The 16,053-nt window shown below is 42.0% G+C and overlaps 1 protein-coding gene and 1 long non-coding RNA gene across 4 annotated transcripts in view; both read left to right on the forward strand.

Annotated features, from left to right (window-relative positions):
• The first annotated feature begins 263 nt into the window (after positions 1-263).
• Positions 264-1,898, forward strand: LOC123743455 (uncharacterized). Its single transcript, XR_006770258.1, has 2 exons — positions 264-933; positions 973-1,898. It is a non-coding gene; the product is annotated as an uncharacterized lncRNA (long non-coding RNA).
• A 1,672-nt stretch (positions 1,899-3,570) lies between these two features.
• Positions 3,571-16,053, forward strand: part of LOC106607545 (calmodulin-regulated spectrin-associated protein 3) — a 57,421-nt gene continuing 44,938 nt past the window's right edge. For 2 of the 3 annotated variants that reach the window (XM_014204578.2, XM_014204580.2), the window contains exon 1: positions 3,572-4,121. In XM_014204578.2, coding sequence (XP_014060053.2) covers positions 3,989-4,121 — 133 coding nt within the window. In that variant the 5' untranslated portion in view covers positions 3,572-3,988. Of the gene's footprint in view, positions 4,122-16,053 lie in introns of all 3 variants that reach the window. The other variant, XM_014204581.2, reaches the window with a different exon arrangement.

Consider the following 16,053-nt stretch of genomic DNA (forward strand, 5'->3'; position numbering starts at 1 on the left):
AATCAGGTTGAGGTCAGGACTCTGACTGGGCCACTCCAAGAAGGCGTATTTTCTTCTGTTGAAGTCATTTACTTCTGTGTTTTGGGTCGTTGTCCTGTTGCATCACCCAACTTCTGTTGAGCTTCAATTGGCGGACAGAAAGCCCAACATTCTCCTGCAAAATGTCTTGATAAACTTAGGAATTCATTTTTCTGTCGATGATAGCAAGCTGTGCATTCCCTGAGGCAGCAAAGCAGCCCAAACCATGATGCTCCCCCACACACAACACTATGTGTGGAGAAAAAAGGCACAGCACACCAACATCAAAACGTCATCCCAACTGTAAATACTTTACAGTTGGGATGACGTTTTGATGTTGGTGTGCTGTGCCTTTTTTCTCCACACATAGTGTTGTGTGTTCCTTCCAAACAACTCAACTGTAGTTTCATCTGTCCACAAAATATTTTGCCAGTAGCGCTGTGGACCGTCCTGGTGTACTTTTGTAAACTTCAATGTGCATGAATTATTTTTTTTTTTGGACAGCTGTGGCTGCTTCCATGGTTCCTTCCATGAACACCATTCTTGTTTAGTGTTTTACGTATCGTTGACCCGTCAGAGATGTTAGCATGTTCCAGAGATTTCTGTAAGTCTTTAGCTGACACTAGGATTCTTCTTAACCTCATTGAGCATTCTGCGCTGTGCTATTGCAGTCATCTTTGCAGGACGGCCACCCCTAAGGAGAGTAGCAACAGTGCTGAACTTTCACCATTTATAGACAATTTGTCTTACCGTGGACTGATGAACTCAAGGCTTTTAGAGATACGTTTGTAACCCTTTCCAGCTTTATGCAAGTCAACAATTCTTAATCTTAGGTCTTCTGAGATTTTTTTATATTTTTTTATATATTTTTTTACTACAACTACTAGGGCTTTTTCTCAATGGTCCTAATGGAAGGTACCACTCCACCATGATCAACGAGGGTCCTGATGGAAGGCACCACCCCACCATGATCAACGCGGGTCCTGATGGAAGGCACCACTCCACCATGATAAACGCGGGTCCTGATGGAAGGCACTGAGATCTCTTTTGTTCGAGATCACTTCTGAGATCTCTTGTTCGAGGCATGGTTCACATCAGGCAATGCTTCTTGTGAATAGCAAACTTTGTGAGTTTTTTTTATAGGGCAAGGCAGCTCTAACCAACATCTCCAATCTCGTCTCATTGATTGGGCTCCAGGTTAGCTGACTCCTGACTGCAATAGCTTTTTGAGAAGTCATTAGCCTAGGGGTTCATATTTTTTCCAACCTACACTGTGAATGTTTAAATGACGTATTCAATATAGACAAGAAAATACAATCATTTGTGTGTTATTAGTTTAAGCACACTGTTTGTCTATTATTGTGACTTAGATGAAGATCAGATCAAATTTGATTACTAATTTATGCCGAAATCCAAGTAATTCCAAAGGGTTCACATACTTTTTCTTGCCACTGTATGTTGTCGACTGTAAGTGTTTTGCTCTACATTCATAAATTGTCAAGTCTGCACTAGATCAGTGAATAAAAATGAGATTTGTGAATAAAATTTAAATACTCCTTATTCTAGAAACAATGTAAATGCTCCATTTCCTTCTAAACATGAGGACCAAGGCACACTTCATAAAGTTAAAATGTTTAAGTTACGGTGGCATGTTCAATAGAACAAAATTGTAAAAACTTCTGACGTGTTTTGGCACAAGTTTTGTCAGGTACTGTAGTTTTTAAGATTTTCTATTGAACATGCTCTGTATGAGGGCCTTGGTCCTCCTTGTTCTTTATGTCAAATTAACCCCTTAACCAAAGAGCGCCTTCAACGTACAAAGATCTAGTAGTGCTCCTTCTTGATGTAGTGATGCATTAAAGCAAAACTAGCATTGGCAACACGGTGGCACTCTTTCTACTGTTGAAATTACTGTTTGCTACAGTATTGTATTTTTATGGATCCCCATTAGCGCAGCTACTCTTCCTGGGCTCCAGCAAAATTAAGGCAGTTCATAGAATTTTAAAAGCAAAACAATGCATTCACAGATTTCACAACACACTGTGTGCCCTTAAGCCCCTACTCCACCACTACCACCCCACACTTGTGCATATTTTTGAGTCTGTTGTATGTCTTGGCATTGCGATTATTTCAACCCGCATGACATTTGAGTCTGTTCACAATGGTTCTATGAAATTGATGTGTAAACTGCTGACATAACTCTTACTGTAAGTCCAACACCATGACTGACAGGATCTGTGCAGTAGTGCTTTGCTGCAGAAAGAGAAAGAGGAGTTTACTGCCCTAGAAAAACAGAGGGATTAGTTACGCTGGGTGAATAGGGAATATTTAATTGATACTGGAACTGGGAGTTGTAGTAAGCAACAAGAGCCATATTTTACAGCCTTGTCATGCTCCCTGGTTTATTGTTTTTGATTAAAAACTGTTTAGCACTCGCTCTAGCGGGCATTCAAAAATTCTTAGGAATTAGGAAAACACGTCGCATCTAAGACTGGATCTGAGCAGTATGTTGTGTATTCTAGCCCAAAGTTATATAGTTTAAACTTCTGCCTAAACTAATCCTTAAGCCAGTTTTTTACTGATTAGTTTGTATTGTTATGGAGGGAAATGAATAACCCTAGAACGGAAAAAGAAATAGACCTAGCATTCTCTTCCATCTTCTGTTTTTAGTGATCGATTAGTTATTCAGAGAAGGGAATAACCCTGGAATGGAAAATAAATAGGCCTTAGCATTCTTCTCTACTATAATTAGATTAAAATAGTTGAGGTAATCCTCTCACAGGCTACGTCCCAAATGACACCCTTGTCCATACATAGTGTTTTACTTTTGATCAGAACCTTATGGGCCCTGGTTGAAAGTAGTGCACTATATAAGGAATAGAGTACCTTTTGGGACACAGAACAATGTGACTGCTGAGGGATGCTGAAAGAGCTCTTGGAACTTTCAAGGCCGTGATGTGATTGGGAGATCTGTGTGCCTGCTGAGAATTCTGTGTTTTCTGTGTGGTTTGCAAAGCTTGAGCGTTGACTGGAAAGTGGAAAGAAAAGAAATCAAGGCATAGTCTCCTATTTCACATGTTTATTTTAGTACAATGTTTATTTTAGTACAATTTTGGGGTTTGTGGCAGTCCATGTGTTTTATTTTGATAAAAGTTGCTTATTTGATGGGCTACTTTTTGTTCAACACCCCACAGAGTAGGCCTACTTGCATTATAATTTATCGCACCTAGGCCAATTATGCACCTGTTTAATTAAAACGTAAAAGCCTACATGGCATATAATTCTAAAAATGCATCGTTGTTGGCGTTTTCTTTTACCTGTATGGTATGTTTCATGGTCAGAGGACAATATTAGGAGACAAGTGTATGAAAACCTCCTGTAGCTAAAACCTCCTGTTGGCTACTTGCTCAACTCAACACGGCAAGTTTCACCAACCTAATGCACCTGTCTCGAGAGCTGTCATCATACCTCTACCTGCTGGTCGCGTTCACACGACTAAGATCCCGCCCCTTCACTCTTCCTCAAACACGATTGGCCAGTGGGCTGAGTGAGTGATGCCATTGTGGAGCACCTGGAAATCAGTCATCGGCCGGGCTCTGTAGCCTACTGTAGAGCGCTAACCAAAAGTTAGCAATGCGGACGGCGAAACGGGAAATAATATGCTTTTTTTTAAAAAAATGTATAACCCGATGTGTTGGGAACTTCTGTAGGGCTTTAAGACCGCGCGCGCCTTCATTTTATGACCATTTTTTTTTGTCTGGAATCAGGAGAGAAACGGGATATATCCTGAGCTGGGGCCCATAGTGTCAGGATAGTTCCTGAGAAAACGCTTACCCACATCCTCAGCCCCAGTGTTATGAAATAGGAGAAATAAAATAATGAATGCTTGATTTGAAGCTTATTTCGCCACCAACTATTTTTCTAGGTCTCTATCCCCCTCCCATTATCACGGCCTGTCTGCGGACTTGCTATGGTGGACTCCAACGCGACGAGGAAGACTTTTGTAGTCCCGGACATAAAACCTTTGGATCTGTATGATTGTACCAGGGCAAAAATATGCGCAAGTGTGGGATGGCTCTTGGCTATATCTTACGGCAATGCAGGTATGTGGCCTAGGCTATTGTAGCCAAACGTTTATAATGTGTTGTTCTATGTTTTTCCTACATCCCCTCCCTCCTATGTAATCCAGCATTGTTCCCTGACTGTCAGTGTAATGAAAAGCGTGTGCGTGAAGGTGAACTGACTGCGCGCTGTGTAAACTCAGCGATTTTGGCCACACAAAGAGTAATAGCCTACAGTACATGAGGTGGGACAGCGCGTGTGTGGTATGTAGTCCTATTCAGCACCCCATTTAACCCGAATAGCGGTCCTTCCTCAGATTCACGTGTTATACCTGAATATTGTATAACTTCGAAAATATATCCTTACAACATCCTAAAAACAGACGCACTGTTTTGTTTGGATCACAGCAGCCTATTTGATCTACAGTAGTTGATTTAAGCCGATTTAAGATCCAGCTCGCTGCTTGCCAAATTCGACTGGTGCATTGAGGCCCCCCCCCCCTAGCGAATGGTGATGAGGCATCGGTTTTGACAGCTTGCCTAATTTCAATCACAAATAATGTATCGAACCAATTTCATTTTGGCTGGCGAGCAACTCAGGGACTGGGCTGTAAAATATCCTGACCTGAACCGAGTGTTCACCACTGACAAACGCATAGGCTATTGTCAGGTCAACTGCTGAACAAATAACGTGAGATTTTAATAATGTATCCAAATATAATATAACAGGAGGTATAGAGGAGGGTCTATTTCTCTATAATAATGGTAGTAGACTGGGAGCGTGGAGGCTACTGAAACCACCCGTGCGATTTCGATGACGCGCATACACACCCACTTAAAGACAATCCTTTTGTTGGATTTACGCCTACTACACAATTTAAACGAAACCCGTTTTAGTTTCATTATGTTTTATATAGGCCGCCTACCCTCCCCTGAACAAAAATATATAAACGCAACAATTTCAACGATTACAGTTACAGTTCATATAAGGAAATCAGTCAATTGAAATAAATTCATTAGGCCCTAATATATGGATTTCACATGACTGGGCAGGGGCGTGGGCCTGGGAGGGCATATGGAGTACTCTCTCTTACTATACATAAGCTCTCTTATTGGTCAAACCTAGCCACAGCCCAGGACACTTGATTAATTCATAAGGCATAGTCCTACTACACAAGACATTTTACTACACATAGTAAACAGTGAAGAACCAGGCCCATCTTGGTCAAAAATGGCTTCATTTGGAAACCATGTAACGATGACCTTCCTTCACATTCCTTAAATGTAAACAAAGGTCCCCGATTCCCCGGCTAGCCAGGGATAATGAAATGAGCTTGGGAGTACACACACACAGGGCTTAAATTTGGTTATGGAATGACACACACAAGCTTGATTGTACTTTAGCAACATGGCGTATGTGTCATGTGTTCTGCAATCTGTGGCCTTGGGTACAGGTTGAGGCTCCTGCTGCACTGTTCTGTTTGTCTCTCTGCCTCCTCTTCATGCATCAACAGCCAGCCTGCTCAACCAACCAGCCACGCCCTCCCACCCTCTGGTCAAAGTCACACACACGCACTCTTGACTGTGTTCCCCAAGGCTGGATGGGGAGCCTGAGTGAAACAATTTGGGAACCCCTGATTTAACCTGCTGATTGGTAGAAAGGCTCCTCTGGCTCACTGTTCACGCAATGGCTGCTCAAGTTTGTGTGTGTGTGTCTGCAAGCAGCTGAGGTTTGACGAGTTCATAATCCCCGACGTACCCTGACTGAATTAATGCCAATAAGCGCACACACACACACACTAAGATGTCTATAGTTTTGTCGGACATCTAGCAAACTATTGATATCTGTTCTCTCTGTAAAAATTGAATAATAGCTAAATTAGTTTGTGTACAGAGGGGTCATATCATACAAGAGAGCGAGAGAGCAACTCACTGGAATGGGTGAACAGAGAGCATGGGGTTTTGTCTTTCAAATCTATGTCAAACTCAATGTGACTTCCCTGGTTAAATATGGAATTCATGAAAAATATTGATTAGCCTACTTCTGCTTTCCTCTCTCTCTCAGAATTCCTAAGATAAAACAGAGATCCCAGTGAACAAAGGTTATAAAAACATATCTTGTTTGTTCAGTGCGCTTGAAACCTGTCGCTGCTTTATAGCTCTGTAATTCTGCCTTACTAGAGCTGGGGCCTGTTCATAATTATGACTCATGTTCTTCTCCTCAGTGTGTCTTGGGTTGGGTGTGAGACTGAGTCAATAGGTGTGGAGGATCTAGCGCTGCATCCTGACTCTCTACCCTTCTGCCCTAAGTGTGCACTTGCCTCTAGCTAGCACATGCTTACACCATGTAAATGCAGGGTTGTGTTCAGTGAGGTTGAAAATGTTTTCAAACACAATAAAACAAAGTGCTACTACCTGAACTTGGCCAAACAGACCGATTTTCATTTTCCGTTGCAAAACATTTTGCTACGGTGTGCCCTACTGAACCTAACCTTGGTCTATGATGGGAAGGGTATTCATGTTAAAGCTTAGGATGTCATTATGCTGTGGCTCTGTGGGCACTTATAGGTCAGTAGATGATCCCTGCTGTGATCTGTTCTGGGATGGCCCCTGGTCCACCATAGTCCCTCTCTCTTTCTGTCTCTGTCTGAGGTAACTGTTGCACACAGATGGTAGAATCAGGACCACCTACCTACCCGTTTTACAGATCCTTCATGAGCTATACAAAATCAGGTCATAGCATTTATCTAAAGCGACTTACTGAACTCCTGACATTCACACTATACAGTGCATTCGGAAAGTATTCAGACCCTTTGACTTTTTCCACACTTTGTTAGAGCCTTATTCTAAAATGGCCTAGAAAAATGTTTTCTTCTCAATCTACACACAATACTCCATAATGACAAAGCAAATAACGGTTTTTAGAAATTTGCAAATTTATAAAAAATAAACTATCACATTTCCATAAGTATTCAGACCCTTTACTCAGTACTTTGTTGAAGCACCCTTGGCAGCGATTACAGACTCGAGTCTTATTTGGTATGACCCTACAAGCTTGGCACACCTGTATTTGGGGAGTTTCTCTCATTCTTCTCTGCAGATCCTCTCAAGCTCTGTCAGGTTGGAAGGGGACCGTCACTGCACAACTATTTTCAAGTCTCTCCAGAGATGTTCGATTGGGTTCAAGTCCGGGCTCTGGCTGGGGTACTCAAGGACATTGAGAGACTTGTCCAGAAGCCATTCCTGCGTTGTCTTGGCTGTGTGTTTAGGGTCGTTGTCCTGTTGGAAGGTGAACCTTCGCCTCAGTCTGAGGTCCTGATCATCAAAGATCTCTCTGTACTTTGCTCTGTTCATCTTTGCCTCCATCCTCACTAGTCTCTCAGTCCCTGTCATTGAAAAACATCCCCACAGCATGATGCTGCCACCACCATGCTTCACCTTAGGGTGAAAAAGCAGGCTGTCATGTGCCTTTTACTGAGGAGTGGCTTCCGTCTGGCCACTCTACCATAAAGGCCTGATTGGTGGAGTGCTGAAGACATGGTTGTCCTTCTGGAAGGCTCTCCAATCTCCACAGAGGAACTCTGGAGCTCTGTCAGAGTGACCATCGGGTTCTTGGTCAACTCCCTGATCAATGCCCTTCTCCCCCGATTGCTCAGTTTGGCCAGGCGGCCAGCTCTAGGAAGAGTCTTGCTAGTTCCAAACTTCTTCCATTTTAAGAGTGATGGAAGCTACTGTGTTCTTGGGGACCTTCAATGCTGAATACTTTTTTTGGGTACCTTTCCCCAGATCTGTGCCTCGACACAATCCTGTCTCGAACCTCATTGCTTGATTATTGCTCTGACATGCACTGTCAACTGTAGAACCTTATATAGATGGGTGTGTGCCTTTCCAAATCATGTCCAATCAATTGAATTTACCACAGGTGGACGCCAATCAAGTTGTAGAAACATCCCAAGGATGATCAATGCAACTGAGCTCAGTTTTGAATCTCATAGCAAAGGGTCTGAATACTTATGTAAGTAAGGCATTTCTGAATGCACTGTATGTGTGTCTCATAACTGATGCTTTCAAAGCTTGGTGGATGTATATCAAAATTGTTATATTCAAACCCCAAATGTAAAATTTCTTTCCCAGTGATAGTCTTTGAATGTAACATTTTTATTTAAATGTATTCCTTAACCAGGGATGTCACATTGAGCTTGACGTAGAGCATGGCGCCTGCAATGCCAGGATAGTGGGTTTGATTCCCGGGACCACCTGTGCGTAAAATAACTAAACTCATGACTGTAAGTCCCTTTGGATAAAAGCGTCTGTTAAATGGCATATTATCTTTTTCAGTACGCCGTAGTTTTAACAATTGACAAGAATGCTGTTTACCCATGATGTCTGAAGTGTGTTTAGTTAACCACAACCTGTAGACATCAAGGCCCTGAGGTCTGGAATTATTTCGAAGGGTGTTTCAGGCGATCAGCATATCAACCTGAACCAGAGAGGGGTCATGTGGAACATTAGCCTAGGCCACAGGATAACAACATGTTCACCATTAGTCTTAAAACAAGGCTTGTCTTTGTCCTAAAAACAGAGCATTTAATCAGCCTGCTAGGTCTCTCCCACTGTATGATGAAGGTTTTAATATCCCTCCATAGCATGTTCACAGGAATATCACCACAACAACGGATCAACAATTGTCGACAACAACATGTTGATTCATGTTATATAAATTATTTTGATATGTTCAAGGATAATCGTTGTAAGTACATCTTACGAATTTGGAAGTTCTCACTTAAAGCAGACATCTTACCATGTGCTTCCTCCCTCCATCCCTCTCAGTGCTTACCTTGCACAGTTGAGCATATGAGTTCTTTCTGAAACACGTGTTCCTGAGGGTTCTTCGCAGGCCAGCCTGAGTACACCGGGCCCTGACCCTAATCAGAAAATGTATTGGCCTCTCTGTTTCTGGCAGCTGCTTCGCTCAGCCTTTAATTAAAATAAAGTGGTCTTAATGTGTAACGCTGGTCAGCCAGTCAGCTTGTCAGCCAGCTAGCCAGCCAGTACTCTACCTGGTCTACAGTAAACTGGAATGGAGAGGGACAGAATTTGATCCTTACAGATTCTTACCCACAATGATGGTTCGATTGATACATTGCCCAGCCTCTGTGTTTGTGTAGTCCTATTTCAGCGTTTAATTTGTCTGTCCATTTGTGACGGCCACATATCTGATGTTTATGACAAGACTGACCGAGGCGGGCTAACTCAACCGATCAACTATTAATAGGATTACATGGCCTCGGCTCTGGCGCGTCCCCTTGCCACTCCCAGTCAGTAGGGGGGATGGTGGCAGAGCTGGAGTGTAGTAGACAACACACAGAGCAGAGCTCTTTTATATTCCACTCCATCACTATCTTTACCTCCAATTTACCTTAGTTTTATTCACTTATGGTGCTTGTGTAAGTTGTTTGAGCCTTTGTGTATTTCTCACCAAATTTGCATAATGTTTTGTTACAACCCAGCTCCCACAATTCCCTTGGTGTGCAGCACGAGTATGACCTTTGACCCCTCACCTAGACCAATAGATATGCCCTGTCCTGTTAGGCTGCTTCCCTGTTGCCCTGTTAATTTTTATTTCACCTTTTATTTAACTAGGCAAGTCAGTTAAGAACAAATTCTTATTTACAATTACGGCCTAGGAACAGTGGGTTAACTGCCTTGTTCAGGGGCAGAATGACATTTTTACCTTGTCAGCTCGGGGATGTGATCTAGCAACCTTTCGGTTACTGGCCCAACGCTCTAACCACTAGGCTACCCACCGTCCCAAATACACTCAGTTTACACAAAGACGGACAGGTTAGTGTTTGCTATCAAAATACTATCCTCTTGAGAGGGTATGGATATCAATGTCCTGGTGACATTGTTATCCTCCATTTACTACTGACTCATTACCCAATTCCTGCTTTCCACTCGCTCTTTTTTTGTCTCTCATATTCAATTTCCTTTCTGTGTCCTAAGCATTTTTTTCTAACAAAGTGTGAATGGTTGTGTTGTGTTACTTGAAAGAGAGCAGGTGTGCTGCAGACCTTTTTAAAACTGCGGTTCCCAATACCTGAAATCCCATTTGCAAAATGTCTATTTCTAGCCATTGCTGCTCCCCTGTCTGTCTGTTTCAACCTGGTGATGTGTGTGACACAGACTGGTCATTCATTTTGCTGGACCGTCCCACAGGGAAATGATGCTTGTATCGACGGCATCCATCTTGCTTTGCATCCTACTTTGCATTATGCTTTTTTTCCCCCCTCCACGTCCTATAGTGACTGCATGGTGGAACTGCATGGAAAAGCCTCATTATTATTCCTTGTGCGGTGTCTGAAAATTCCTTGTGTGTTCCATGCGGTATCTTATGTTGCAGTTCAATAGTCTAGCAACTTGGCGGGTCAATGTGTTTCCTTCCATCAGTCCAGTTATTTTGAATCAGAGTGGATGAGAGAAAGGAGATGAGAAGGTCAACTGCTTTAGACTATTGAGATGCTCCCGTAGTTTACCTCCCTCACTTGGTCAGTCAGTTTGCCTGAAATGTTTATACGGCTAACAATGCTCTGTAGTTTAAACACAATGGAACATTCACACACCCCAATGTAATCTTTCTCTGTTTGACACACTAGTATTCTACACCAGGGTTGTGTTCAGTTGGGAGAAAACCTTTTGAGAAACAGAGTGGTACTTCATGACTTGTCCCATAAGAGCGCAGATCGTTTTGTTTTCTGTTGCAAAACATTAGTTGTGAAGTCAGTGAAAGTACAGAAAGCCGGAGAGAGGTATATGGAATGTTGTTTTTGGGAAAAGTATCCCATGCTATTGTGTGCCCTAAATATAACCATTAACTTAATTCAAGGAACCGTAATGATAAAACGACAACATGGTCGGGTGACTCCCTTTATCCTTCAATCTTCTCTGATCTTCTTATGAGTCGGAGTTCACCACTGAGAGAGCCATGTGATGTCCCTTTAAGTCTCCTTTCAGATACTAACCTAACTGTTCCTTTTTAATTGGTTTCAGCCGTCCAACTGTTTACTGTGGTGTTTGAAAATGGGTCTGTGTGTAGGCTACGTTTACTGTCCACGAATAGGCCTAATGGGCCATGTGGGTCTCATCTAGGGCTGTGGCAGTCATGACATTTTGTCAGCCGATGATTGTCAAGGAAATAACTGCTGGTAATTGACCGTTAATTATAAAATAAGGGAAAGCCGCACACTCTAAGAGCTCAGATGCAAAAATTGAATAACCAACGTTTCGACAGCAAAGCTGTCTTCATCAGGGTATCATCACAAACACTCGCAGTGTTTGATGATACCCTGATGAAGACAGCTTTGCTGTCGAAACGTTGGTTATTCAATTTTTGCATCTGAGCTCTTAGAGTGTGCGGCTTTCCCTTATTTTCTAGTTTTCTACTCCGCTAGCCAGCACCTCACCTTTATAGGTGTGCGTTTATTTTTTCTAAATTGACCGTTAATTAACATAAACACATTTTAGAATTTCCTGGCTTCCACACACAGCCTACAAGCCACTAATGCACACATTTGGAACATCTACATTTAAACAGTTTAATAAATCCATATAATATAGCCTACACCATCACAATAAATCCATTAATTTTAAACCGGTGTAAAGAAACATGATATGAAGAAAATGTAGTCTATTTCAGAAGAACAGAATAGCATACGCTGAGTTGTCCTTATGTTAGGCCTTGATCTTGCTATGCCATATGGCTGTTAATTAACACTAGTTCATTTAGCAGTCAAGATTTTCTTTGAATACCGTGCTATTAATTTATATAATTTATTTCATATAAGAATATATGAAGAATACAATTGAACATAGCTTAAGAAAATAGAAAGGATATTTTCTCCAAACTATTTGAGGGAGTGCGCACATGTGGCTATTCTGTGTTCAGCAGTTAACAAAGAAACAGACCTATGCTTAATTTAGAGTTATTTATGTAACTTTAGTTGTGATACAAAGGTTGGGCTATATGTTTTGATTTTTAATACCTTCTAAGGCTGCATGATGCGACTCTAATGATGATTTGCATGAAAAAGTTGCATGAAAGTCATGAGCTCTGCTTTATTTGCGCAGGCTGTACACACTTCATCAGTCTCTCATTCACAATTTCACAAGCACTTGATTATGCCTCGAATTTCCCAGCTGCATCCCCTTTGTGTGGCTGTAATACCCCCTAAAAAAATCCTGCAAATGTCCTTATCCAATTCCGAGGCATACATTTAAGATATTGGAAGAACTGTCCACATTTACTTTTCGTCAGCCAACAAGATGAGTAGGCCTAACAAACAGCAAAAACACTAGCCTATCAACTTTTGTACAATGGGGGATAGTAGATTGACATAGCAGCGTATGTCAATCTACTATCCACCATAGTACAAAAGTTGACCTATTCTGTGTGAGAAAGTAATATTCCAAACATATTCTGGGACAGTTGTGGGATGCGATAGATCCCAAATTAATACTACCACTAGCATCCCAAAAACGTTTACAACTTTTTTAAGCAATTAGGCTGATGCAACAGATCAGAATGTTTAGCTTAAAATGTTGATAAACTATTAGGCTATTTCTTCACATAAGCGCAGCAATGCGCACACGGCAGTAGGCTATAAGGGTGAATGTTCCATAATGCAATCAATTAACAGGAAAACACCCTTCTCAAAAGGTACCGCAAATGTGATTATGCATGTTATGCTTTTATTCTAAAGGTGCATTTTTATGGTGAAAATTATTTTCCCCAAACTTGAATCCATGCCAGTTAAGCTCTACACCTGTTGTAAAGCAGATGAATGTGCTTAATTTTAAGAAGTTATTTGGCCACTTTTTAGTTGTGATACAAACCTTAATAAAACATTTAGGCCAATGGGTTAGGCTACATGAGGTGTGCGACTATGATTTGAAAAAGGTGCAAAAAAATAGGCATGTGCTGTTTCTTGCCTCGCTGGGCATCATTCATAAGTGATAATATATCATTCACAAGTGATAGGCTAATGTTGTCACCCATCAGACTGTTCCTGATTTAATCTTGTCTTTACATATACTAAATAATATATGTGAAATTTGTTTTGATTTAGAATGGACCATTATCATGCAACTGTCTCGAAACAGGCAGGGGGAAGAAAATGCATGACATCTATGCACTTAAATAGCGAATGGAGGACGCTTTTCCCGTGATTCATTTTCATGCCAGCCAGGCTTTACTCCTGTTGTAAAGAGAAGCAATGTGCTTAATATTAGGAAAGATAAGAAATAAATATAGTCGGCCTAGCCTCTAGAAACCTGATGGGATCCTCCTATTTTTAATAGAGGCCATCACTCTATTTTCTCTCGCAATTGCGTAGCCTATAGAAATGTTGCGCAACATGAGCTCATGGGCTCTCATGAAGTGTTTGATTAGATTTTCGATTACATTTGCATTGATGTCAAAATGATTAGAGGGACAATGGAGTGCTGAGTACCAGGCAGTTAGCAAGTTCAGTAGGCTACGCATGACCATCAGCAGCATCAGACCTCGTGATTTAAACGGTCTCGTGGAATTTGACTACAGTCATGACTCGTGACCGCCGGTGTGGCAGTAATAGGGTCACCGTAACAGCCCTAGTCTTTAAAAAAAATTGCTAGTTACAGTCTTGTCATATGGCTGCAAATCCCATACGGACTTGGGAGAGGCAAAGGTCGAGAGCCGTGCGTCCTCCGAAACACAACCCAACCAAGCCGCTCTGCTTCTTGACACAATGCCCGCTTAGCCCGGAAGCCAACCGCACCAATGTGTCGGAGGAAACACCGTACACCTGGCGATTGTGTCAGCGTGCATCGCGCCCGACCCTAACCCGGACGAGGCTGGGCCAATTGTGCGCCGCCCCATGGGTCTCCCGGTCGCGGCCGGCTGCGACAGAGCCTGGACTCGAACCAGGATCTCTAGCTAGCACTGCGGTGCAGTGCCTTAGACCACTGCGCCCCTCGGGAGGCAGAGCTAGTCAAAAGTAGTGCATTATAAAGGGAATATGGTGCCATTTGGGATGCAGCCAGTGTTTTGGTTTGCCCCTTCACAAGGTTCAGGTTACTTTCTTGTCTTAGCTGCTCTGGAAGAAATGTGCCACAAAGCATAGGTTTCCATCAACTCTGTCCAGAAGTCGCCTTAAAGATAATTTCCCACAGACTACCTTCAGCTAAAAATAAAACACCGGGGTCGTGTTCATCGGGGCACACAATGGAAAATGAAATTGAGCTTTTCTTAACCTCTATGGGCTAGGTGGGACGCTTGCACCGCAGTGCTAGCTTGCGTCCCACCTACTCAACAGCCAGTGTAATCCCGTGGCGCGATATTCAAATACCCTAGAAATGCTATTACTTCAATTTCTCAAACATATGACTATTTTACACCATTTTAAAGACAAGACTCTCGTTAACCTCTATGGGCTAGGTGGGACGCTTGCGTCCCACCTACGTAACAGCCACTGCCAGCCTGTGGCGCGATTTTCAAAACCTTAAAAATCCTATTACTTCAATTTCTCAAACATATGACTATTTTACAGCCATTTAAAGACAAGACTCTCGTTAATCTAACCACACTGTCCGATTTCAAAAAGGCTTTACAACGAAAGCAAAACATTAGATTATGTCAGCAGAGTACCAAGCCAGAAATAATCAGACACCCATTTTTCAAGCCAGCATATAATGTCACCAAAACCCAGAAGACAGCTAAATGCAGCACTCACCTTTGATGATCTTCATCAGATGACAACCCTAGGACATTATGTTATACAATACATGCATGTTTTGTTCAATCAAGTTCATATTTATATCAAAAACCAGCTTTTTACATTAGCATGTGACTAGCATTCCCACCGAACACTTCCGGTGAATTTACTAAATTAATCACGATAAACGTTCACAAAAAACATAATTATTAAAAAAATTATAGATACAGAACTCCTTTATGCACTCGCTATGTCCGATTTTAAAATAGCTTTTCGGTGAAAGCACATTTTGCAATATTCTGAGTAGATAGCCCGGCCATCACAGGCTAGCTATTTTGACACCCACCTAGTGTGGTACTCACCAAACTCCGATTTACTATTAGAAAAGTTTGATTACCTTTGCTGTTCTTCGTCAGAATGCACTCCCAGGACTTCTACTTCAATAACAAATGTTGGTTTGGTTCCAAATAATCCATAGTTATATCCAAATAGCGGCGTTTTGTTCGTGCGTTCAAGACACTATCCGAAGGGTAAAGAAGGGTGACGCGCCCGACGCGTTTCGTGACAAAAAATGTCAAAATATTCCATTACCGTACTTCGAAGCATGTCAAACGCTGTTTAAAATCAATTTTTATGCGAGTTTTCTCGTAAAAAAGCGATAATATTCCGACCAGGAGTCGTTGTTTTCGTTCAAAGAGAGAGAAAGTAAACATGGTGTCGGCTCGTGCACGCGCCTCCAGTCTCATTGTCCTCAGATCGACCACTATCCAAATGCGCTAATGTTTTTCAGCCAGGGCCTGCAAAGCCACCATTCATCGTTCTGGCGCCTTCTGAGAGCCTATGGGAGCGTTAGAAAATGTCACGTTATGCCAGAGATCCCCTGTTTTGGTTAGAGATGATCAAGAAGGCCAAGAAATAGTCAGAGAGCGCTTCCTGTTTAGAATCTTCTCAGGTTTTGGCCTGCCAAATGAGTTCTCTTATACTCACAGACACCATTCAAACAGTTTTAGAAACTTTAGGGTGTTTTCTATCCAAATCAAACAATTATATGCATATTCTAGTTACTGGGCAGGAGTAGTAACCAGATTAAATCGGGTACGTTTTTTATCCGGCCGTGCAAATACTGCACCCTATCCCCAACAGGTTACTTGATAGGCCAAGGTAGTCCGTTTTCTGCCGTTGATGCCTAATGAACACAACCCTGGTTATCTATCAATACGACA

Source organism: Salmo salar, chromosome ssa06, assembly GCF_905237065.1.
Source record: "Salmo salar chromosome ssa06, Ssal_v3.1, whole genome shotgun sequence".
Taxonomy (NCBI): Eukaryota; Metazoa; Chordata; class Actinopteri; order Salmoniformes; family Salmonidae; genus Salmo; species Salmo salar.